The sequence below is a fragment of the Phascolarctos cinereus genome, unplaced genomic scaffold, assembly GCF_003287225.1.
Source record: "Phascolarctos cinereus isolate Bilbo 61053 unplaced genomic scaffold, phaCin_HiC Scaffold_4;HRSCAF=312, whole genome shotgun sequence".
Taxonomy (NCBI): Eukaryota; Metazoa; Chordata; class Mammalia; order Diprotodontia; family Phascolarctidae; genus Phascolarctos; species Phascolarctos cinereus.
Genome location: NW_027555847.1, coordinates 45,079,172 through 45,105,973, shown reverse-complemented (window position 1 = coordinate 45,105,973; position 26,802 = coordinate 45,079,172). Strand labels below are relative to the sequence as shown.

Sequence of the window (26,802 nt, the reverse complement as noted above, 5' to 3'; positions counted from 1 at the left end):
GTTTGACGTATACACCGAAGAATGCCAAGAATATAGAAAAGATTCATGGAATAGAAATATAGCTTGCTGGTTTCCAAAGACTGCCATAGATAGACAAGGGCGCGGACAGCTGGCAGTACATGTTAATGGCTCAAGCAAACAAATTACCATCAAACCATTGGATCAGCTGTTTGACCTTCATGCTATTGGTAAGGAAGACTCATGGGATCATGGATCAGAAAGAACCTTAGAGGCCCGTGAGGCCAACCAGCCCCCTCATTTTACAGATGAAAAAACTGACTAAGACACTTAAGGGACTTGCCCAGGATTGCCTAGGTGTAGTATCTAAAGCAGAATTTAAACCCAGATATTTCAGACTCAGAGCCCAGCCCTTTGTACACTGTGCTACTCTTTATTCTCCAAATCTAAAGTTGGAACAAAAGACCTTTATAATAATGACTTGCATTTTGTAATTAAATAATTTTGTATAGGCAATATAGCTATCATATTTCAGAATTTTAAAGTTCTGTCACACATGTATATATTTTCATTTTACTCTTATGACCACTTTGTCAGTTTGGTCAAGAAGATGAGTTTTATCATCCCCATTTTATAGATAAAGAGACCTAGTGAAGCAATGATTTGTTCAAGTTCACACAGCTATAAATGGCAGAGCCTTTTCTAACTCTATTTCCAGTGTTTTTCTACTGTACCAGGGCCTCTCTATAAGAAGTAGATAAACAGGATTAGCACCCTGCTATGGTCCTGATGGCTGGCATCAACCTTTAATGGTTGTTTCAACATTTTCTTTGATTTATATGTCCAGATATGTATAAATAAGTAGACATGACATAATGAGGTCTACTGTGTTTACAAGACTGTGTATGCAGTTATGACTACTGACATAGTTTCTAGGATATCCTAAAATGTCAGTTGCAGAAATGTGGGCAAAAAGGCATAGGTGACAAAACTAAATCTAATGAAATGGGTGTCAGGTAGAGTGTGACAATTCCTAGAATCAATGAAGATTAGAGCTGGAAGGAAGCAAAGAATTCATCCAATCCACCCCGCACATTTGGCAGATGAGGAAACTGAGGCTCAGGAATAACTTGCCCAAGGTCGCAGAGTTATCAAGTATCACGTAGAGCTAAGACTCAAACTCAAGTCTTTAAGCTTCAAGTCTGGTGCTTTCATTATTCCATGGCCTTTGATTGGTGCACTAATAGGCTTACTTACTTTCACTTTATTAGCCAAGAGTGAGACTGTTTGATGATCTAGTGGAAAGGACCCAGCGCTGAGAGTCAGAAGAAATGAATTTGAATCTGAATTCTACCATAGGCAATGGTACAGCGGATAGAGGACTGGCCTTGAAACCAAGAAGACCTGGGTTCAGATCTTCTTTCTGAAACCCACTGGAAGGGTGACCCTGGGCAAATCCTTCCAGGGGTAGGGAACCTGTAGCCTTGAGGCCACATGTGGCCCTCTAGGTCCTCAAGTGCAGTCCTTTGACTGAATCCAAACTTCACAGAATGTCAATTTCAGTCAAAGGGCTGTACTTGAGAACTTAGAGAGCTTCAAGGCCACAAATTCCCCACCCCTACTTAACCTCTCAGTGCTCAAGGCCAGAAATGTCAAGCTCCATAAGCAGCCTACAAAACTGCTAAGTGCCCACTTAAATCAGATGAAATAAAATGTAATCAGGAAATGTCTAAAAAAAATTAAAATATAATACAACATATATAATGTTAATTTATGGCTTTCTAAGTCAATATGCTGCCCTCAGGGTTTCTATTTGAGTTTGAAACTACTGCTCCAGGCAGCTCTTTAATGTTTCAGAGAAAGTGTCAACCTGTATTGGTAGAGAAACTTTCCTCATCTAGGAAGTCACAGGTTCAGTCCCTATCCATACCTTCTACTCATTATTTGGGTAACCCAAAAGGAGGCATTTAACTTCTCCAAAACCAGGAAAATGAGCTAGTCAAATGTGATAGTGAGACAAAAAGCCCTAAACTTTGAATAGAGAGATTTAGATTCTAGTCTGGACTTTATTACTCCATTGGGTTACCTGGGGCAAATTATTTCACCTCTTTGGTCCTCAGTTTCCCTATCTATCAAAATAGAGGGGCTATACTAGAGCTCTGAAATCCCTTCAACTCTAATTTAATGATCTGACCTGTGATCTAGGGAGTAATACCTACTTCCTTTCTCTTCCTCATAGTGCCTCCTTGAGAAAGCCAAGTAAGAGAACAGATGAAAAATACCTTCAAAAGGGAAAAAGCTTTATACAGATGAATGATTCTGTTGAATCAGAGTATTTTTGTGCTAGATCTAATCTAACCCCATTATTTTATAGATGTGGTCACGAAGACCTCAGAAAGGGAATTGAAAAATCAATCCAAGGTCGCATAGTTAATCATGGGAACCTAGGTCCTCTCATTCCTAATCTGTGTACTTTCCATTCGTTCTGACTCATGTCATTAATTGTCTACCCTGACTGAGTCATATGGAGAATAAGGCCTTATAATGCAACTGAGAGGGCATTGTAAAGTCTCACTGAGAGTAGAGCCATACCTTTAAATTCTATTCAGAGTAGGGAACAGGGCATCTTTAAGGTTGAGGAAGGATTGTCCTGAGTGAGGACCCTATCCAGGAGAAACTTTACCCTTCACCTTGGAGATGACCTTGATCATGGGTAGGTATCTTTGTCTTACAAAGAGTGGTTCAATTTATGCTGCATCAGAGATAGTTAATTATGTTTAAAAATCCACTTGGTTGCCAGGATCCCTACTAACTCCTGCAGTGGTAGAAATTTCACATTCTATCCTAGAAATGCCTTACAATTTTGAAATGGCACCTGAGAGCATCTATTCTCATGAAATTGGTTCTTTTTTTCAAATCTAGATCAAGTGAATCCTCCAGTGAATGTCACTGCAAAGCTGGAAGGCAATCGTCTGTTTATACAATGGGAGAAACCAGTTTCTAACTTTCCTAGACAATGTTTTGATTATGAAGTGAACATCTACAATATAAGAGGGGATTATTCAAAGGTAATTCTAATAGATGGTGTTGCATGCATTTTGGAGGTCTTTGTTAATTATCTACTATTTCCCTGGTTGAACCATGAAGGCAAGGTTGGGGGTTCAGTCTCTACAGACTAGTTGGCTTCCCCTGGGAAAATTCTGTTGCACAGGCACATTTCTTTCCTCTCTTTCACTGCCAAACTCTTAGAAACAGTGGTCTCTACTTATTATCTCTACTTCTTTACTGTCCTTTTACTCCTCCATCCCTAACAGTCTGGCTTTCGGGTCCATTGATCTACAAAACTAGTTTTAATTTAAACAGTGACTTCCTACCAAAAAGAAAAATCTTTTCTCAATCTTTATACTCCTTGACATTGTTGTCTGTTGTTCATCCTTCATTCTCAAAGAGAACCAGACCAAAGACATCAAGAGGGTGATGTCTTGATTCAGAAGTGAATTAGATTTAAATGAGGCAGAGTTGTGTAAAGTTATCAGCATTTCTTTCTCCTCCAGACATCAATGTCTTTCGGAATCCAGTGGCAAGACATAGGTCAAGATGACTGGTAGTGGCCCCAGATGCAGTGGGAGACCTTGGCCTTTTTAAACTAAGGTCTTTCCTAGATCTCAGTTTTTCTGTGTTAATCACTTTTCCCTTAAAACTCTTAACTCATTTGACTTCTATGCCATAGGACACTGATGATTCACTTAATACCTCTACCACTGTATTCTATCCTTATTTATTCTTACCCCTAAAAGTATGAATTCCCCAAAGCTCTGTCTCCAAATAACTTCATGGTCTTTTTAAAAAATCTTTATATTCTTTCCCTTGACAATATCATCCACTCCTGTGCCTTCAACTTGTATCACTATGTAGGTCACCCTCATATCTCCAGCCCTCAAGTCCATTCTGAGCTCCAGACTCACATTTCCAGCTGCCTGATAGCTATCTTCATCTTTACATCCTGTTGGCACCTCAAACCCTGAAACTGTACTCATCATATTCCTCTCCAACCAAACCTATTCTTTCTCTTCTCATTCTCTTTTGAATAACAGTATTACCATTCTCCCAATGGATGAATGAATGAATCAATCAACAAATATTTGTTAAGCAATGATTATGCACCAGGCACTGAGTAAACAAAGACAAAATTGAAGCAATCATTACCTTTGAGGGCATTACATATAACTAGAGGAGACAACAAGTACGTATAAAAGAAATAAAAAGTAGATACAAGGTGATTGGGTGCAGAGGGGAGGTAGTAGCAACAGGTGAGATCAGGAAAGTCTTCATGTAGAAGGTGGTACTTGAGCTGAATATTTATTTTTAGGCAATTGGGGTTAAGTGACTTACCCAGGGTCACACAGCTAGTAAGTGTCAAGCATTTGGTCTGAGGTCAAAATTGAACTCAGTTCCTCCTGACTTCAGGGCTGGTGCTCTATCTGCTGCACCATCTAGCTGCCCCTTGAGCTGAATATTGAAAGAAAACTGAGAAACAGTGAGAATTTCTCAGAAATCTGAGAGATGGTGATAAAGAAGTTCTGTAGTTTAGGCATGCCAGTGCGAGAAAGTACCCCAGAAAGGCAGAGAAGTGGGAGATAGGATGTAATGTTTGGTGAACATTAAGAAGACCAGATTAGTGAGATCATTAAGTATATGAAGTGGAGTTATGTGTAATAAGACTGAAAAGGCAGGTTGGATCTCAGTCATGAAGGGTTTAAATAATAAAAAACCATCTTTCATATTTGCTCCTAGAGATAATAAGAAACCCTTGGAGATTATTGAATAGGCAGTGACTTTATTAGACCCACACCTTAAGAAAATCACTTGGTTGGCTGCCTGGAAGGTGGGTTGAAGTGGGGAAAGAACTGAAGCTAGAAGACCAATTAGGAAGCCATTGCACTAGTCCAGGCAAGAGAGGATGAAGGTCTGAACTAGGGTGATGGATGTATAAGGCAAAGAAGGGAATAGATTTGAGAGATATGGCAGTGGTCGAAATGACAATATTTCATAACTGCTTGGATATTTGGTGTCAGTCAGTGAGCATCAAGAGTCAAAGATAACACCAAAACTAAAAACCAGGGAAACTGGATGGATGGTGCTCTTGACAGAAATAGAGAAGTGGGTTGGGAATGGGTAAGGGAAAGTAATGAGTAATGAAGCATTATTGTACTGTAAGAAATGACAAATATGAGGAATTTGGAAAAATGAGGGGGTTTGTATGAAATAATACAGAGTGAAATAAGCAGATCCAATAGAAAAATATACATAAAAAACAATATAATAAAGTAAATGAAAAATGTCAGCAGAAAGAAGTTCAATCTGAATATTAGAAAAACCAGTGAAGGTCTCAGAGAAGAGCTAATGATACACTTACACTTCTTAGCTGAGGTATGAGAAAACTAGGTCGGAATGTTTTACACATTGGTAGAAATGTCTCTGTATAAAATGCTTTTACTTGGTTGTTTTTCTTTTTTGAAAGGGAGTGTTCAGTCTAGAAGAGGTAGTGGGAAGTGACAGTGAAGTAAAGTTATAAATAAGGTACATTTTGTTAAAAAAATTATATTTATCATCATATATTTCAAGAAATATTGTATTGTTTTGGCATATGAATTAGTGACATCTTGTAGGAGAACATTCAAGGCAAATTATATTAAATAGTACAGAACAATCATATTGTCTGCATCTTTCAATTAATTGCAAGCATAATAACATGGTCTGCTTTAGCATATTATTAGAAAATTTTGCCTTTTCTTATGCAGGGATGTCTTAGGTAGGTGTATAGCTTATTCACTCACGGGATGGGACTGCTTCATTTTTGATTTGTATCTCAAGAACCTAGCACACTGGCATGCATGCAGTAGGCACTCCATAAATGTTTGCTGTATTGAATTGAAACTAGGCATCCAGGTTGGCATTAATTGATATATTGATTGCCTTTCTGAGTAAAAATAAGGCATGAGAAGTTTTCCAATCTTTTGGTATTCTCTCGTATTCTCCCTTCTGTTGGGTATTTTGAGAACTGATCCCTCACCTGTGTGACCTCCAACATGGCTTTCCTTTCTAGCCAGTTGGCTCTTTTCACCCCTGTTTTCTTCAGTACCATTCTCATTTTCAAATGCTGGAGGACACCAGAAACTTTGATATTAGCATTAGAATATGCCAGTTTTATTGTTATTGATGGAGAAAAAGGTTTATTATAGAAATCATTACAGATCTGTCCATATTGTTGGTTTATTGTCTACTTCAAGTTTATTCTTTAATGTCTTTGAGATAATCAGATTTAATTAGGTCTTGCACTACATTTTTGTGTACTTGTTTTTCCTTCTATTGCCCCTTGGTAATATTTATAAGCATATACTGCTCATGATCTTATACCATTTTCCTCTGTAAGATTTAAAAACTGACTTTATATTCTAATTTGATGTTGCCTTTGGGTGCCATGTCCATTAAACCTAAACTTTCTTAGAAAATGATGGTGGTCTGTATCCACATCTATTCTTTTTTCCCTTTCTCATGTTTAATGGCAGAAGCTTGTTTAATTAATTCTAATTGGGCTTGCTTCAATTGCATGACATTTCTTATTTTTCTTCTTTCTTCTAATTTGTTATTGATTTGATTTTTGCTCTAACAAGTTGGTAGTTGGATTGTATATGGCTGATTTGGAAGTGACTCTTACATCAGTAACAAGTGGTTTTCTTTTTATCAAAATGTTTCCTTCCTTCCTTCCTTCCTTCCTTCCTTCCTTCCTTCCTTCCTTCCTTCCTTCCTTCCTTCCTTCCTTCCTTCCTTCCTTCCTTCCTTCCTTCCTTCCTTCCTTCCTTCCTTCCTTCCTTCCTTCCTCCCTTCCTTCCTTCCTCCCTTCCTTCCTTCCTCCCTTCCCTCTCTCCCTTCCTCCCCTTTCCCTCCTCCTATTCCTCCTCATGTTTGCATATCCAGCACCTCGAAATTTTTTTTTCAAAAAAGAAAACTTCATGATATATCAGCATGAGACTTCAGTATAGTCTACAATCCTTTGCTCTGTCTTATTTCTTATTCCTGAACCATGCTTTTCAATACATTCTTTATTCTTTCCATATGCCTGCCTTTGCAATGAAGCAAATAAGCATTGGAATGCATAATGATTTAATTTGGAAATTTTTCAAATTTTTAGTAGAATTTCAAAATCTCCTTATTCTCAGTGACAGTTGTCATAAACTTTACAAAAATTTTCCTGGGGATATTTTTTGCAGCTATTTAATATGAGCATTTTTATATGCCTAGGAGACATGAACAAAATCACCTCTGAAGAATTAAAAAGGGATATCACACAGAGGCAATAGAAGAGTGCATAGTGGGTGTGAGAAGGCTGCCAAGTACAACCAAAAATGAACTTTGAAGATTAGCAGACAAAAAGGATGTTATCAGACAAATATACGATAGGGAAAAATCAGTTGTTTCATAGTGCAAGCAAAAGGAATTCCTGGTAGACATCTTCTAGGTGCTCCACTGGTGTTCTGGAGCTGCCAGGAGAAACTGAGGAAGATTTCCAGCATGTTGGGGATACTGCCTTGGAGAGCTTGTGGGAGGACATGTACAGAAATGAGGCAGGATGGGTAGGAAGAGATTAGAGGAGCTATATTCTGTAGAATTGAAGGGGAAATCCCAGTTGATGATCACAAATCTATTTGAGTACAATGGAGTGTGAATGTGAAATGATGATGTGTTCTAAGAAATGATATTTCCTGTTGTCCTTATACACACACTATAACCAACACTGCCATCTTTCCTTTTTGCTACAATATCATTTTGCCTTTTGACATTATCTATAGTGTGAAAAGAATGGCTTATATAATTTAATTCTTCCAATCATTCATCAACTGTTTACTACAAAAGGATCTTCTATTTTGAGTACCAACAGTTAGGTTAGTGTTTATAATCTAATCCCCACTTGCCTTGTTTCCTATCACTGAGCTAATGTTATAGCACAAATAGGGAACTTGTAGAGGACTGACATCCATTTCATATTTTTCATTGTTGTGTGGGTAGCTATGGCCAAAAACTTCACTACCAAGTGGTCATCCTACTAATGATGAGACTCCCCATACTAAGCTAGGCTAGTTCTCAAAAAGCCAAGTTGGTCTTTTGCCAGAATGATATTCAAAACCTTTCTAGAATGAAAGATTCTGTCAGTTTGCACCCTGTTGGCATAGTCTTCAAGAACTTAGGTCGTTTACCTATCCTCTTGGACAAAGTGTTAGAGTAGTACATTGTAGAGGCTCCATATATAGTCAGAATTCAATACATTGCTTTACTTTCTTGTGAATTAGACATGGCTTTCCCCAGCCATCTTTCATTTGTATGTCTCTTGAAGAAGTCTTTCTTGGGCATCTCTATGCAGATGCTTCTCAGATATACTTGTCCAGCCCTAACTTCTTGAACAGGATGTCCTATGGACATATTAAATTCAATATGTCCAAAACAGAACTCATTATTTATTCCACAAACCCTCTCTTCTTCCTAATTTCTCTATTATTATTGAGGGCACCAACATCCACCCAGTCACCCTGGCTAACAACCTAGGTTTCATCCTTTACTTCTTACTTTATTTTATCCATTTATATATATTCTATTGCCAAGGCCTCTTGATTTTTACCTTTATAACTTCTCTTATATATGCCCACTTCTGCCTTTGGACACTGCTACTACCCTGGTGAAGACCCTCATCACCTCACACCCGGAGTGTTGCAATAACTTGCTATTTGGTCTCCCTAGCCAGTCTCTCCCCATTCCAGTCCATTCTCCACTCAGTTGCCAAAGTGATCTTCCTAAAGCATAAGGCTGACCATGTCACCCTCCTACTCAATAAACTCCAGAAGTTTCCTGCCACCTCCAGGGTAAAATGCCAGGTCTTCTGTTTGGCATTAAAAATGCTTCAATACCTGCCCCTCTCTCTACCTTTCCAGCATTCTTACATCACACACACACCACACACACACACACACACACACACACACACACCCATACCCATGTACTCCATGATCCAGTCACTAGACTCCTTGCTGTTCCTCACATAAGAAACTTATCACCTGGCATTGAGCCTCTCCACTGCTTCTCTCCCATGCCTGGAGTTCTCTCCTCATCTCCATCTCCTGGCTTCTGTCAAGTTGCAGCTAAATTCCCATCTTCTATAGAAAGTTTTTCTGATCCCCCTTAATTTTATGACCATCTATCTATTGATTATTTCCAATTTCTCCAGTTATTTGTAGAGTTTTTTGCATATTGTCTCCCGCATTAGACTATTTTTGCCTTTCTTTTTATCCCCAGCATTTATCCCAATGCCTGACATGTAAAAGGTCTTAGTAAATGTTTATAGATTGGCTGAAAATAGAGTTTTCAACAACAGTTTTCTTAATTTTTTAATTTGTTTGTTTAGATACAGAAAATTCAAGGAAATTCTTTCAACTTGGTAATTGATCCTACTTGTAAGCATTCTTTAAAAATAAGAGCTACAGTGCATTTCAGTTGTAGAAAGAATGGACTTTGGAGTGAATGGAGTCAACCTATTTATGTGGGTAAGCATCAGTGATTTCTGTTCTTGTTCGTGAATATAACTGTAAATTTTTATAACTCTAAAAACTCTTCCAGGGTTAGTTGATTGGTTTTAACTTCACCTGTATTTCAAATTTCATCTGGACTGATTTTCTAATGGCCTTCTGCCTTGGGCATTTGGTATTTGAAATGGGATGTCCTGTAGCATCTCAAATTCGATATGTCCAGGGCAAAACTTTTATCTTTTCCCCTAAATTTTACCCCCTGCCTAACTTCCCTCCACCTATCCATCCACTCACTGAAGTTCATAACTTCAGTGTTGTGATTCATCACACTCCCCTCATGCCTCAAATCCAATTAATTACCAAATCATGTCATTTTTACCTCTGTGGCATCTTCCAAATCTCTCCCCACCTCCTTAAAAGATCACCCATCAAGAATCAAAGGCAAAAATTGGCTTGCTCACCTACCTATGACTTTAGGAAAGTCCCAAACTTCACCATGGCCCATCTTTCTGACAGGGTAACAATTTTGGAACTTATTTACCCCAGGAGATAAGTGGTGTGAAGGTGAGACAAAATGATCAGGAACACTTCCATTCTTCCCTTGAAGCAAATAGCACCCTTGTAATCTGAAAAATGTGGCCATGCCTTCTTGAAACGGACTAGTACTAAATTTTGTCCTGGTCAGCTCAGTGCCAGGCTTTCTGCTGAGCCAGGTGGTGGGGCAATAATCTCAGGCCCTTGTCAGCTCTCTCCTGGACTATTGCAATGTTCTCCTAAGTAGTTCCCCCTACTTTGAGCCTCTGTCTTCTCTAAACCATCATACATAACTGCCAAACCTTAGATTTTCTGAAACATAAGCAATTCCCATGACATTATCCTACCCCATAAACTCTCATTGCCTCAAAGATCAAATATAAGGTCTCTGACAATTTAAAGTTCCTCACAACCAGTCCCCAACCTACCTTTCCAGCCTGTAATATATACACAATTCCCCTTTGTACCTTCTGCAATCCAACCGAAATGGCCCTCTTGTGCTGCATTTGACCCTCTCTGACTTCTCATCAGCTGTCCCACATGCCTGAAATCTAGTCTATATGCACCTCTAGCCTGTAGAATCTCTTGTGTCCTTCCAATTTAGCTCAAGCACCATGCTCAACATAATGTCTTTCCTGATCTCTTCATTTTTTTTTTCATGTTATCCACCCACAAGTTATCATGTATTTATTTGATGTCTTTTGCATCTACACACACACACACACACACACACACACACACACACAGACACACAGAGACACATGCATTCATATATATATATATACACATATATACACATACATACATACATATGTATGTATGTATGTATGCATGTATGTATGATTATAATCTCCAATAGAATGTGAGCTCCTTGAGGGCAGGAAGTGCTTCATTTTTTCCTTTGCATCCCCAGGTCCTAGAACAGTACCTGATGCATAGTAGGTGCTTAATAAATGTTTATTAATTGATTGTATGGATGGAATGTCACCTTGGAGTCAAGAACTAGAGGCAAGGATTGGTTTAGTCACTTACATATGACTTCAGAAAAGTTCCAGACTTCACTATGGCCCATCTTTCTGACAGGATAATTATCTCAGCCCCTATTTACCCCAAGTGATGAGTGTAGTTAAGGTGGCCCGTGATACTCAGGCACATTTCCATTCTTTCTTTGAAGCAAATGGGACCCTTGAAATCTGAAAATGCAGCCATGCCTTCTTGAAATGGGCTAGTTGTCCCCTTTGTACTGGTCAACTCAGTGCCAGGGTTTCTGTTGAGCCAGGTGGTAAGACAACAAACAGTCCAATGAGCATTCCCCATGGAAGTGGGAAATTAAAAAAAAAAAGTGACCTGTTACTTCTGTCACCATGCTCCACATTTGGCTTATGGGAAGAAGCCCTGATATTTCACTTTCTGTGTTTGTCAGGAAGCACACATTTAACCCAAACCTGTGAGCAATGCTCTCCGGGCTGACTTTAGACAGAGATGGAAGAGGCAGATGCCTATGAAGCAGAATTTGAGGGGTTCAGAGAGACCAGCTAACTCCCGAATATCTACCCTACCCTACCCACTCCAAATCCAGCCCTCTTTTCATGGCACCAGGCTGATTTTCAAAGAAATACACTAATCCTTATCCTATAAGTGTTCTAACTTGATTATCTCAGAATAGGATATTCTGCTTTGTTTAGGGAGTGGGTAGCTGGGATGGAGAAAGATTTGGAGTATGATGCTTCATCCTGGGAGGGGCAAACTGGCGCCATCTTGGGGACCAGGAATAAGGGTGCTAGAGGGAAGAAGGAATGAAAAAGAAAAGAGCCCCAAAGCCAGTAAGTCTAGCAAAGCCCTTTTCACTCACAGCATTTTGCTCACCATCAGTCCTGCCCTTTTTGCACACTCAGTTTGTCCTAGCCCATCCTCACGTAGACATAGGGCAAGGAAGTGGACTGTTACTTTCATTGGTATTGGGAATTTTCTGCAACTTATATTCATAGAGAGAATAGCATGGTGCCTAGCATAATAAGTGCCTGCTAATAGGAGCTTAATAAATATTTATTGACTGATGGATTGTAGAAAGTTGTCTAGGCAATGAGAGTGGCTTGCCAAGGTCACACAGCCAATTGGTGTCAGAGGCCAGATGAACCTAATAAAAACAGAGTGGTGCAGGGAGGAGGAGGAGGGGAACTCATAGCTGGGCACTGATCTTTATAAAACTTTGTTCATTTTAAAATACCTTCAGTAATTCCTAAAGGACATATACATTTTGGTCTGATTCTTTTGATTACTTGATTTTTTTCCCTGTAATATTTTACATTTTATAGCCTGGACTCCAGGGATATTACTCCAAAGATCCCTCCCTATACACATCAGCAGGGGAGCTGGAAACTAAACTGAATCCCCTTTTAATGAAAGTTGCAAGTTCTGATGTAGTAAACGAAGAGCTTTTAACTGAAGACTTGGGGGAAATGGCTGTGAATTAACACTTAGGAGATCTGGATTCTAGGCCCAACTCTGTCCCCTGACTCTATGTGACTTTGGACAAGTCACTTCCTCTGGGCCTGATTCCTTCCTCTTTGAAATGAAAGAATTGGAACAAATGATCTCTCAGGTCCCTTCCAAATTTAACCTTCTCTAATTCTGTGCCCTGCATCACCCTGGCCCAGCTGTGGGGTGAATAAAATTGTTATTTGTAATGAGATTTTATTTTAAGCCTCCCTTAATTTATTATTCACTCCCTGCCTTGGATATTTCTTATCATTATTGTTTCCTAAACAGCAGCTTCCTCGTTTGAATCCAGGCTCATTATCATTTCCCTCCAGGTGTACTTCAGTGCTGTTATCTATAGTGAATCCCATCTCATTTATTTCCACCAGGTTCTGAGAAGATGAGCTGATTAATATTCCTACTTGCCTTATAAATCCATCCTTTCTGGAATTTACTCTCCTGCTCAGTTTGGGATCATTAGTGAATTTAATCAATGCAGGCTTTCCATTTTCATCAAGATGATTAATAAACATAATAGGAAATCCAGGCCCCTCTGGGACATTGTGCATGACTGTTCTTTACCCCTTGCGGGGACAGCAATAATTATCCTCTGCTTGGGGCCGATCAGGCACTTTATTTCACCTTCTCATTCTTCTCTACTAAATCACTCTCTCCTCCTCTCCCACCTTGTCTTCTAATTGACATCCTATAGCTGACCATCTGCATATGAGTTGGTAATAGCATCAAATGAGATAAAACTTGAGGTCTTCCAAACAGTCTCATGCAGGCCTCAGCCACCCTAACAGCTTTTACTTATCTAGTCCTTAGTGATTTCTCCATAAGTGAAATAAGTTATTGAACAATCAATTTCATATACCTTATTTCACTTGATCCTCACAGCAACCCTGTGTAAGGGGCTCGGGCCTGTGCTATAACTGTTATCCTGGGGAAAAGGTGTGCCTTAGTGAGATGTTCAGCCAACCAGCAGATGGAGGGGTATATAGCCATTCATTTTTTTTTTTCCATGCAAAACATGTTTCCATATTAGTCATGTTGTGAAGGAAAACACAGAGGGGAAAAAAAAACCAAGAAAAATAAAATAACACAACAGTATGCTTCAATCTGAATTCAGATTCCATCAGTTCTTTCTCTGGAGGTGGATAACATTTTTAATGATAATTCCTGCAGAATTGCTTGGATCTTTGTATTTCTGAGAATAGCTGCTATTAATGTGTACTACATTTTCCTGCTTCGGTTCACTTCACTCTGCATCAGTTCATGTAAGTCTTTCCAGTTTTTTTCTAAAAGTATCCTTCTCATCATGTCTTATAGCACAATAGTATTTCATTACATTCATATACCACAACTTGTTCAGCCATTCCCCAATTGATGAGCATCCCTTCAATTTCCAATTCTTTGCCACCACAAAAAGAACTGCTATAAATATTTTTTGTACATATAGGTGCTTTCCTTTTCCTTTTTTTTTTTTTAATCTCTCTGGGGCACAGGCCTAGTAGTGGTATTGCTGGACCAAAGAGTATGCATGGTTTTACAATCCCTTGTAGCCATTCACTCATATCACCGGTGAATTACCCTAGCAGCTTCTGCAGCTATGGATAGACTGGGTATGGCAGAGGCTGCCTGCAGCCGCCACTCCCTGGAATGGGAGCACAAATAACAAGATGCCCCTGGGTATTCCATCAAACCAATCCAAAGCATTCCAGAGACTTTGTAAACAACTTCCTGCCAAATGGGGAAACACAGGCATCATGCCTGGAGGAAGCTCACTCCCTTGTCTCATTCATGCTTAAAGTATTTGGAAATGAAAACAAAATGAAAATCTCTGTTCTGCTGCTATGGAGAGAGATGGGAAGGGGTTTTCTCACAGCTATCCCTCTGTTGCTGGGTCCCCTGTTTTATAGTCAGTAATAAGTGCCTCCATTTCTACCACCCTAGGAGTGCAGCCATTAGCTAGCAGAATTCTTGATCTAAGCCCACGCTATATATCCAGAGCTTCAAGGCTGTTGATGTTACTACTCTAATTTTGCTGAAGGGAAGACTGAGGCTCAGCATGATTTGGTGACATATCTAGTAATTGGCAGAGGTCCTCCTATAATAGGTGTGTGCCTTCAGCAACTAAGATATAACCTTGCATTTCCTCATCGATGATAAATTCTCTGAGGGTGGATTTGATTTTGGGAAGTAGTCAAGGAGTATTCGGAGCCAAGTCTAATGGATACAGTGAATGATCGAAGGATCAAAGAGCCCAGTCCTGCTTTGAGTACCGTGGTTTGAATCTCTGAATTTCATGTGTTTTTCTTCTGTAAACTGACAAGTTTGGGTTAGATGACCTATAAGGTCCTTTTCAACTTTAAGATCCTAGAAGCCTATGATTTATCAAATTAGCTAATCTCTGACTGGGGTTACTAGGTGGTATAGTGAATTGAGTGTTGGGCTTGGAGTCAGGAAGACTCATCTTCCTGAGTTCAAATCTGACTTCAGCTGTGTAACCTTGGGCAAGTCACTTAATCCTGTTTGCCTCAGTTTCTTCACCTACAAAATGAGCTGGAGAGGGAATGGTAAACAACTCTAGAATCTTTTCCAAGAAAACCCCAAATGGGGTTGTGAAAAGTAGGTCAAGACTGAAAAAATGACTGAAACAACTGAAAAAAGCTCTGACTTTGAAGTCAGAGCACCTGGACAAGTCGCTTAACTTTTCTAGGACTCAGTTTTCTCTTTTGTAAATTGAGGATATTAGATTAGATAGCCTCTGAGGTCCCTTCCAACTCTAACTCTTTGGTTATAATATTGTTTTAATTAAAAAAAGTAACAATTACTATGAAATGACTGTGATAGACTGCAAAGACCAATATATTTGGAGTTAGAAGACCTGCTCTTGAATTCGACTTTTAATTTCTGGGTGACTTTAAGGAGGCTCTAGTGTTGCTGTTGCTGTTTCCTTCTTTAAAAGGAGGAAGTGGAACTAAATGATTCTAGAGGTCTCACACACCCCAGAATCCATGATCTAGTGAAATGAGAGGAAAAGACCCAAATTCAACGCAGTAGTTGCAGTAATCCAGCTAACCTCAAAGTATGGTCAGTGGTACACTGAGGGTCCATGACATCCTTTAATGGGGTTTGTGAGGTCAAAACTGTATTTATGAGAATACTAAGGCATTTTAATTTCTAACATCAATGGATATAACCCACATAAACAAAAACTCCTTGAAGCGGAGGTTCTCAATGATTTTTAAGAGTATAAAGGAATTCTGAGACCAAAAAGTGTAAGAATCTGTGCTCTAGTCTGTAGCTTTGTACTCAGTTCCCAATAAGCAGTTGAGATGTGCACACCTGCTGTAGGAAATGGGAATTGTTGTCCGTCAGTCAACAAGCATTGCTAGGTGTGTACTGTTGGTCAAGCGTTGGTATTGAGTTGTTTCAGTCATGTCCTACTCTTCTATGATCTCATTTGGAGTTTTCTTAGCAAAGGGATTGGAGGGGTTTGCTATTTCCTTCTCCAGCTCATTTTTCAGATAAGGAAACTGAGGCAAACAGGTTTAAGTGACTTGTCCAGGGTCACACAGCTAGTGAGTGTATGAGGCCAGATTTGAACTCAGGAAGATGAGTCTTCCTGATTCCAAGCCCACTGTCCCATTTAACCGCCCCTTGGCCCCCTGTTGGCCAGGCACTGTGCTAAATGCCTGAGGCAAAGAGAGAGGTGAAAGAGCCCTTGTCCTCAAGGAGCTCACATTCTAATGGGAAAGAAAGACATGAACATAACTAGGTCCGTCCGAGATGTCGACAGGCAGCCTAATATTAGCAGGAAGGCCAGGGCTCAGAAAGCCCAAGTCCTAATTACGAGTGAGGAAATGCTCTCCCCTCGCACAGCTCAGGTTCTGCTCTGCATCTTACAGTCCTGGAGATTCCTGGGGCATTGAGAAGTTACATGACTTGTTCTGGGTGCCACAGGTAGCATGTGTCAGAGGTGGGGCTTGAATTCAGATCTTATTAATTCATTAAAACAGGTTGGATAAGGGCGATTTTTTTAGGCTAAGGAACATTCCACCTTTAGGGTGGATTGGTTCACTGATTAATCCTTCACTCTCCAGCATCACCTAGCACTGAGCATGGCCCAGAAGGAATCCTTTTGGACTTGGGGGGTGAGGATGAAGAGGGGAAAGATCCAGACCCTGGGGAGATCCTGTCCATCTAGAAGGCAGCATGCAGCCGTGAAGCACTGCAGGAGAATCAGAATTGGGGTGCAAAAGATGGATTGAACCCTCACTATTTTGCTAGGCCCAGCCCTTCTATACTACAATACTTTCTGTTTGCCAAACGTTTCACTCCCCAGTGGAAGTAACAGTTTTTTTTTTTTATCACTATTCAGTATCACCTGCTCTTCCTCAACTGTGCTCTGTCTTATTTTAGGGGTAACTTCCTATTTTCTCACTTTTTTTTTCAGTTTTAGGACTTTCTCAACTTCCTGCATGTTATGTTTCTTTACTATCTCTTGTTTACTAAAATCCTTTATTTATTTATTTTTAGGATGCTCACGTTTGTATCTAATGGTGAGATTTTAGTTTTCTGAATCTCATTATCTATCTTGTTCCCTAACCCCACTCCAATGTCTTTAATGAGACCCAAATACCCTGAGTAAGAAAAGGAATTTTGAAAACAAGAAAAAAGTTCCTGTGGTAATGGGTTGGCAGAGGAAAGTTTTTGTCTGAACCAATGCCTTGACAAACTTTCTACTAGAGAAAGAATCTCTGAGCTTGTTTCTAATTGGCTCCCTCAGACAGTTTTGGTTTTCCTGATTCCAATCTACTCTTAATCTTCTCTGTCAGTCACCAGTCACCACAGTATCCTTACACACTAAAAATTGGCTGCAGACTTTAATGTACTGAGGGAAGTTTTGAGTGCCTAAGGGAGCAAATTAATGGTTGACTGAGGTTTAAAACGTGATTTTTAAACACGTAATTTTATTCAAGATGTGTGCATTGTGTACGTGATTTGTCACTCATAGATGCATTTGTATTAAAGGAGGAAAACAATTTTTTAAAAAATCTGTTACTATGTAAAAACAAAGGTCTTAGAATCATTCAACTGTGGTTTCATAACTGTGATTCATTGCTGACTGCCAGGGAATCTCCTGTAAAATTATTACTAATAACATGCCTCTCTTCACCAAGAAGCCCGGGCCTTCTACTCTGTCATGGTGTACATTCCCCAAGGGCGTGCCACAGTAGGCTAACATGTGACACTCCCCAGTGGCAGAGGCATCTGTGAAAATGAACACCTGTTGTCACAGCCAAGGACTGAAGATTGAGGGTGGGTCTCATGGAACTCAGGCTATGAGTTGGAGAGTATACTTTAACAGGCTTATTAGTATTATTTTTAAGATTCGCCACATTTATTCCTATGCCTTTTTGGCTCATGGGACTGTGTCTATAGGGAAACTTCAGCACTAGCCAAAACACTAACAAGATTTTAAGTTGGAATGGGTCTTAGCGAAGATCTAGTCCAGGGGCGGAGGACCTGCGGCCTCAAGGCCACATGTGGCCCTCTAGGTCCACAAGTGTGGCCCCTTGACTGAATCCAAATTTCACAGAACAAATAAAAACCCCACCCCTGATCTAGTCTAACCCTCTAATTTCCTATAGAAAAAAAAAAAGCTGAGGCCCAAAGGGATAAGGCTAGCCTCACACTAGTTGGGAGCAGAGCTGGGGCTGGAAACCCTATCTCCATCCAGCCTGAAGGATTGATTGACCGGTTTCCTTGTTTGAAGGCTTCCTGGACCAGTAGTAAAATCAATTCTTCTTGTAAAGCCCATTTCAAGGCATTTCTTTCCTAGCTTCTATAATGAGACAGCGATCTACATGCTTTCACTGGGCTTGACAGTAGTTTCCTTGTGTTATCTTTTTATTCTGACATCTCAGCCCTCTCCTTTCTGTTGCTGTTTCTGCTGTTTGAACCTTTACTTCGGTTCCTGACCTATAAAGTCGCCTGGACTTTGGTTTGGGACTCTGGCTTTGTCTCAGAATTCTGACCTGGTCTGATATCTCTTTTCTAACTCTTCCTCTAGTGATAGGATTGTCATCCATATGTCTTGCTTTTCAAGTGACTGGTGCCCTGGACCTGAGTCTGTTGAAGCCTTGTATTTGGATTCCCCTCTCTATCTAGATTTTGGATATTTATCCCATTTATAAGGGACAGGAAGGAAGGATAGCAAAGTGTAATAGGATAAACGTGTTGGTAGTTAGGAGGCCTAGATGTTGGTACCAGTTCTGCCAGAAACTAACCATATGACCTTATTTCGGCCTTAGATGGAATTTCTATAATACAAGGGAATTGGACTAGGTGATTTTTAATGTTAATCCAGTGGGGATTTATTGAGCTTGTACTGTATGTAGACAGAACAGGTACTAGGGAAGATACAGAGTTTAAACAAGACATGGACTAATCCTTCCTGGAATTTGCAAATATCTGTTGCTTTTAGCATTCTAAAAATGTAGGTAACTTCTTATGTGATATAATTTGATGAATTCTTAAGAGAGAGAGAATCCTTCCTTTTGTAGTAAAACATTGTCTTTGGAAGGCCCTTATTATAATGGACATGTTACCTAGTAGGGCTAACATATTTGAAACCCATTAAGCATGAGCTTAGGGATCAGAATTGCCATTCTTAATTTGTAGGCAATGCAAAAACAGGTGGTAAGTTGGATTCAACCCTGTGGGCCATAGTTTACTGGCCCCTAAGCTAGATGAATGCATCATTAACTAGCCTCAGGGAGCAGTACCCTATGAGGCATTGGATGGGGGTGTTATTGGGAAGGAATACATATTTGACAGAACATTGGTTGTGGGTAGATGTGATAATCAGCAAAATTGCTACAGTCAGCTACATCCCCAGCAATGGGGATGGAAATATGATAGATTTCAAATGGTCATTATCCCTTGCTAGGGAAAACCAGGATATACACACACTGGTAATCCATTTACTATCCCAGGATCACCTGGGGGAAGCCAGCCTAGAACCTAGATCTTTTACTCTACTCGCAGCACCTTTGGGTTTATTGTATGACCCTACTGGACTGATTTGGTTCTTAGGTCAATTTCCTGAAACATGAACAGATTCCTATTTCCAAAGGATCAACTAGTGCATACATCTTTTTGGTCATTCATGGATTTGGGACCAGTTATCCAGTAATGTTAACCTGCTTACAGCACCCTTTAGGAATAAACACAAAGAACAGGGGTTGTTTTCTATGTAGGCCATTTAATGCTGACATTCGTCCTCATTCTGGTAGCTAGCTGGTGTAATAGAGAGATATTGGGCTTGGAGTCAGGAAGACAGAAGTTCAAATCCAGCCTCAGAAACTACCTACGTAGGCACTTTATAAATGTTTATTGAGTTACTTGACTGGTTGACGCTGAGCAAATCAACTAAACTCTTAGCCTTAATTTCTCATATACATAAAAGGTAGGATAATAGCACATACTTCTCAGGGTTGTTGTGAGTATCAAATAAGATAATTTTATCACTTACCCAAGAGGTCTATTTTTAGATCAGAAACCTAATCTGTGATCAAGATGGAAGCATGGAAAGGCCATATTTCCATGGGCAGCCTAAGATGGGTTGGCTTCATGGGATAGCCACCTCACTTACAAAGTCTGTGTGGTCTGAGCTAACCCGGCTCTTTGGGGTCCAGGCACTAGTTGGAGTTATCACTGTTCTCCCCACACTGAAACCATAGCATAGGATGTAAATCAAAGGGCCCTGAATTTCCCGTGGTTCCATGTTTCCAACTGTGTTTAATTGAGGTACTATAGATATTAGGTAAATAAAAGTCAGATCCTGTGAATATTCCTAAAGTTTTTTTTCTTTCTTTCTTGGCCCTGGTAACAATAACAGATATTTAAATAGCACTTTAAGAATTGGAAATACTTTGCATACATCATCTCATTTAATCCTCAAAACAGCCTCCATGAGGTCAGTATTGTAGGCATAACGATCTCTGTTTTATGGATGAGGAAATAGATTCTGAAAGGTTGTGACTTCTCTATGGTCACACTGTTAGTAAAGGTCAGTGGCAGGATTTGGTGTTTCCTGATTCCATGCCCGGTGTTCTTTTAGTTATGCACATCTTTACAATCCAGTGACTGGCCTTATTCCTCACTCCCAAGATGCTCCATTTCCCAACTTGGAATATTTTTTCAGGCTATGTCCTCTGTACCTGGAATGTTCTCACTCCTCATCTCTGCCTACTGGCTTCCCTGGCTTCCTTTAAGTCCCAGCCAAAGTCCTAGCTTCTATAGGAAGAAGTCTTTCCCAATCCCTTTTAATGCTAGTAATGTGAATATTCTGGAGTATGGGTTAGCGACATAGAAGAGCTTCTAGACCAGGAATGCTTAAAATGGGGTCCATATAAACTTTTTTTTAAAAATTATATATGCATTTCAATATCACTGGTTTCCTTTGTAGTTCTGTATATTTTATTTTATCCATTTAAGCACATTATTCTGAAGACTCCAAAGGCCATTTCATCAGATAGTCAAAGGGGTCCATGACACACAAAAACTCATGTTTTAAACCCAACAACCTATTCTCTTCCTGAGACCGAGTTCCATGTAACCATGGTTTCCATGTCATTCATGTCTTTAATGGCTAGCACAAATCATTTCCACTTTCTTTGATTATCTATTCTTCCTCAAACTGACCAGGCCAAGATTGGAGAGATAGCTGAGATAGGGTTTAGTGTCGGTCAGACCGTCTGCTGAGGAGACTAAAGATTGTACTAAGTCTTGTCTGACCTTCCTTTATCAACTATATTGGGAAGTGATATGGTACAAGGAAGAAAGGAAATAGATTTGGAAACAAAGGATGTGGGTTTGAATCTTGCTTCTGCCACTGACTCCCTGGGTAAAGTTGGCTTTGGATAACTGACATGTAATCCCTTAATTGGACTATATTTGAAGACTTTTTAGCTTAGTAGGACTTGTATTCCTTTGGTCTAGTCTTTAAGAATATTGTGTCACTACATCATCCCACTGAGGCATCTGAGTACTGTGCCTCAGTTTATTCATTTGTAAATTGGAGGATGGGACTTTATGACTTCTAAGGTATCTTTCAGCTCCATCTTATCACCTGCGTGACTTTGGGAAAATCATTTTCCTTCTCTGTCTTGGTTTCCTCATCTATAACATAAGAGCGTTGGACAAGATGACCTACTAAGGTCCTTTTAGCACTAAATCTATGAAGGATTCTAGGCTTCTACTTTGACAGTGGCAAAGGAAGAATTCTCCCTTGGTTTATCAAGAGGATAGTTGAACTGAATAACAAGAGTGGTTTAACTGAAAAGATTTTTGTAATCATGGTTAGAGACAAACAGCATTGTTATCATGTTTTGGCATGGCTCTGGGGTGAGTGGGATTGCTCAATTTGAGATGCAAACACAAGTGAGTGTGTGGTTTTGATAATATTTGTGAGGATTTCCAATTTTTGCTGCTGGGCTAAATTCTTTCCATTTCAAGCTCTGTGAGGAAAAAAGTTTTATAATGTAGGTTAACTTTTGCGGTTTAAGGTTTTTTCTCTCCAATAGATATGAATGACAGATTTTTAAAATCAATATCCTCTATCTTGCTTTTTTTTTTAAGCAAGGAAAGGCAGGTAGCAGACTGTTCAATAGTCAGTCAGCCAGCACACATTTATTAAATGCTTACTATGAATACAAAAAGAGGCAATCATTAATAGAAACACTAGCTGTTCTTCACTTTCCTCCCCTAAAGTCCCACTCTGATGCCTCCCTTTAGATTATAAACTCCTCTAGTAGATAGTAAGCTCCTTGAGGGCAAGGTCTATCTTTTGCTTCTTTCTGTATCTCCAGAGTTTATCACAGTGCTTGGAATATAGTAGGCATTTAATAAATGCTGATTGATTAATTGATTGAGAATTGAATTGAGCCTGTATTCTGGAGGGCCAAATCCATACAACAGAAGCTCTGGCAGTTCCTACAAGGTATGGTCTCAGAAATGCAGGTCAAACCAATACACATTTATTAAGCACCTATTATGTGTCAGGCATTGTTCTAAGCATTGGGGATGCAAAGAAAGACAAAAACATGGTCCCCACTCTCAGGTAGATCACATGTTAATAAAAAATATATTGTATGTCTGCTGTCTGAGGCCTAGACTTGTTAAATTTTAGAAGGCTCATCAGTTGGTTGACTACAAAAGTTGATGAACTTTTCAGCCAAAGAAATTTGCAAAAAAAAAAAATTCTACTAAATTATTTAGAGATTATGATCTATGTCTATGTTGGTCAAGATTGGACTAACACTGAAGAAATCAATTCAATCTTTTTTTTTTTTAATGTGCCTACTACATACCAAGTACTGGAGATGTGAAGAGCTTGTATTCTCTAGGCAGAGACAATGTGCTCATATATAATGACATAAGATATGCGAAAAAAGAAATCCAAGGTAATTTTGTAGGTCAAGCCACTAGGACCTGGACCTGGAAAGGTTCCATGTGGGAGGTGCCTGAAACTGAGCTTTGAAGGAGACCGGAGGTTTTAAGAGGCAGGGCCAAGAAGAGAAGAATCAATACCTGAGATAAGCAGTAAGCATCTCTAATTTGAGCAGGCTGGAGAGGACACAAACAAGCAACATGAATTCTGTCTGAGCCTCAGTTCCGCCACTGGTTGAAAACAGCAAATACTTATTATAAACTATGTGCAGAGAGCACAGTGTTAGATCCTGGTGGAGATATACTTAGATAAGACCGCAGTCATGGATCTTATAGTCACGTAGGAGATCACTGTACATATGAATTCATCTGTTTGTCTATTTGTCTTTATCATCTATCTCAAATCTCTGTCATCTCTCTATCATCTGTCTATCTAGATATTTGTCTAATAATAATAGCATGTATATAGTGCTTTAAAGTTTGCAAAACACTTTACAAATAATTAATTTTATCCTCATAACAACACTGGGAGGTAGGTGCTTTTATCATGCCCATTTTACAGATGAGGAAACTGAGACAGGTAAAGATTAAGCAACTTGGCCAGAGTTACATAGTTAATAAGTGCCTGAGGACAGATTTGAACTCAGGGCTTCTTTATTCTAGGAACAGACTTCTATCCACTGAATCATCCAGTTGCCTCTATTATACATCTCAATCTATAATAATTCATGGGTTATATATAGTTCAGTGTATTGAAGGAGTCAAGGAAAAATGTGTTTGGTTCAAGGGTAGAGAAGTTGTTACTGACTGGGGGAAATCAGGGAAGACTTCATGGAGCGGACTCCCTTTGAGCTGGGTTTTACAGGACAGGTAGAAATCCAACAGATGAAGTGGGAATCCTATGAACTTGAAAGAGTGAATGCACGCCTTCATGAATTTCTGAAGCCACATGCACACTGCAGTGGTCTAGAAAGAAATTTGACTGTGTCAGGAATATGGCATTCTGATGAAATGTTGTGGAGAAAGTCAGAGTTCTGGAAACAACAGTGGCCTATAGGTTAGGCAATCTGGAGGTTTGACTCTCCAATTAGCTGTATGATCAGGGTCAAAACCCCTGACTTCTCTGAGTCTTAGCTTCCTCACCTGCAAAATAAAGCGATTGGACCAAATGACCTCAAACACCTTTCTAGCTCTAATAAAAGACCCATTGCTTTCTGTTCATTTTGAAATGTGTTATGTTAACTATTTCCTTCCTCAAGTGATAATTTCAATGGATATGACAATCTTGGTGTTTCTATACCGAGCAAAAAGGAAGCCTGCAAAAACTATTGAACTGAATTACCATTTTGGAGAATCATTCGTCTATTTGTTATTCTTAGGAGTACTCCTCAAGTGAGCTGCTCCCAGACTCCAGGCTGTATGAAAGGGCCTCCAAACCCTATCAAAGTTGTGTACTAATCAAAGGTTCGCTTCCAGATAAAGCTATTCATTTATTTCTTTAAAGATAATTTTAAATGGTTTTTGACTTAGCCTGCCCAGTGTAATAATGTCCTTTTCTTTCTCTTGTGCAGGAGAAGATAAACCCACCCAACTGACGGAGTGGCTTTTGTCCGTGCTCATGGCTACTGCCTGCTTTCTTCTGTTGACTCTCTTCTTCATATGTCGGATGTAGGTATCTGCTAGGCTTGTTCTAGGGGCACCCAGTAGAACCAATAAGCCCTGGCTTTTTGCCCACTCATCACTTATCCCTCCCATCCTCCAGCGAAACAATTTCATGCACAGAAAAGGAAGGCATCAAAACTGTTCATCTGTGGGCCTTTACTGAGATTATTGATGTCTAAACAAGAGGGAGAAAATCAATAGCTGATCTATGGAGACACAAGCACCAGGAAGCTGCTGGGAGCCAGAAGCTCTGCCCTTGAATCTGCAAATAGTGTGCTAATTTTTGTGAAGGCCTATAAATTATTCAAACAGCTCTTGATTTCTTTGCTGATTTCCCTTACGTGTTTTGTTGCCATTTTTGGAGGGCCAGCATGTCCCTTTTTACGTGGCAGGTGTTCCTTTCGGTATAGTCGGCTCTCCCCACTGTGAGCTGAAATAACAAGCAGACCCCCCTGCCATGGCCGTGTGATTACTTTGGACTTGGGTAGGCATTTGCTGGCTCCCCAGCCTGCCTGTCCCCAACTGGCAAATTGCATGTGACCCGAGCGATGCTTCCTGTGATGACATGCATGTATGAAGAGAATCTAGATGTCGGGGGAAGAGTGTGCTGGGTTTTTCCCCCCCCCTTTTTCCCAAGTAATTTCAAATAGTCCTGCTCAGAAACTAATATGTCATTCAATATACTTAAGAATGTTCTCATTTTTAGCCCTCGTGTGATTTTTGAAAATGGCATTTTCAGAGATGATTATGTTTCTGCATAATTTCATCATTATTAATTAGTAAGTTCTTGTGTATACCCACAAGGAAGGCACAATTCAGAATGGGCTGTTATGATTCATCTAATAAGGGTATTATCAGAGGCTTTCCATATATGATTTTTAAGGATTTAGGAACAATAAAAATATTCATGTGAAAGCAATTCTGAATATGATTTAATTTTTCTTGTATGGTTCAGAAGGACTTTGTGATATTTATGGGTCAGCACTAGGGATGTCAACCATCACTGTTGATATACTAGCAGCTGTTGTGTATTGCCTTCAAAGTTGGATAACCTCGGTATTATCTCTCTCAGTTACTAGCTGTGTGATCATGGTAGCTCAACATCTCTGAACCCCAGGCAACGACACATGCTGATTTAAATGGGTAGAGCAAGTGTCTTATAATCATGAACCACTGGTCTGGTTAGAACAGCAACTCCTACTTCGTAGCGCTGTTGTGAGGATCATAATGAGATAAAGGCATATTAAGAGACAGGAACCAGGCCTACAGGAATACCCAAATGAGGAAATTCACTCTACCAATGAAGATTGGTTCTTTTTCATAGTCTTAGAGAATTGTCTAGAGCATTAAGAGGTTAATTGACTTGCCCAGGGTCACACAGTCCTTATGTGTCAGGGTCAGGACTTGAACCCAGGTTCCCCTGGTTCCCAGGCTAGCTCTCTCTCTCCACTTCCACCACATTGCCTCAAAGTGCCTGCATTGTACTGTGTGTGTCAGCTGTTTGTGGCAGTCTTGGTCAATAATGATTCTGAGTGGTTAGAATGCCAGTATGTTTACTGTAGTGTGTATCCTTCCCCCTTCCCCAAATTTAATATAGCATTTTTTTATATTACAGTCATATTAAATATATTTCCACATAAGTCCTGTTGTGAAAGAGGAATCAGAACAAAAGGGAAAAGCCATAAGAAAGAAAAAAACAACAAAAAAAAGTGAAAATAATATGCTTCAATCTGCATTCAGATTCCATAGCTCTTTCTCTGGATGTGGATAGTATTTTCCATCATGAGTCTTTTGGAATTGTCTTAGATCATTGTATTGCTGGGAAGAGCTAAGTCTATCAAAGTTGGTCATTGCACAGTGTTGTTGTGTAATGTTCTCTTGGTTCTGCTCACTTCGATCAGCATCAGTTCATGTAAGTCTTTCCAGGTTTTTCTGAATTTCTTATAGCACAACAGTATTCCATTACATTCATGTATCACAACTTGTTCAACCATTCCGCAATTGATGGGAATCCCCTCAATTTCTGATTTTTTGCCACTACAAAAAGAGCTTCTATATAAATATCTTTGTACATGTGGGTCCTTTCCCCTTTTTAAAAATTATCTCTTTGGGATACAGACCTAGTAGTGGT

General features: G+C 39.6%; 1 protein-coding gene across 3 annotated transcripts in view; it reads left to right on the top strand.

Moving 5' to 3' along the window:
- Positions 1-26,802, top strand: part of IL5RA (interleukin 5 receptor subunit alpha) — a 52,019-nt gene that overhangs the window by 14,143 nt on the left and 11,074 nt on the right. For 2 of the 3 annotated variants that reach the window (XM_020968478.2, XM_020968477.2), the window contains 4 exons: positions 1-188; positions 2,881-3,026; positions 9,413-9,551; positions 24,581-24,677. In XM_020968478.2, coding sequence (XP_020824137.1) covers positions 1-188; positions 2,881-3,026; positions 9,413-9,551; positions 24,581-24,677 — 570 coding nt within the window. Of the gene's footprint in view, positions 189-2,880; positions 3,027-9,412; positions 9,552-24,580; positions 25,537-26,802 lie in introns of those variants that run through there. The other variant, XM_078152156.1, reaches the window with a different exon arrangement.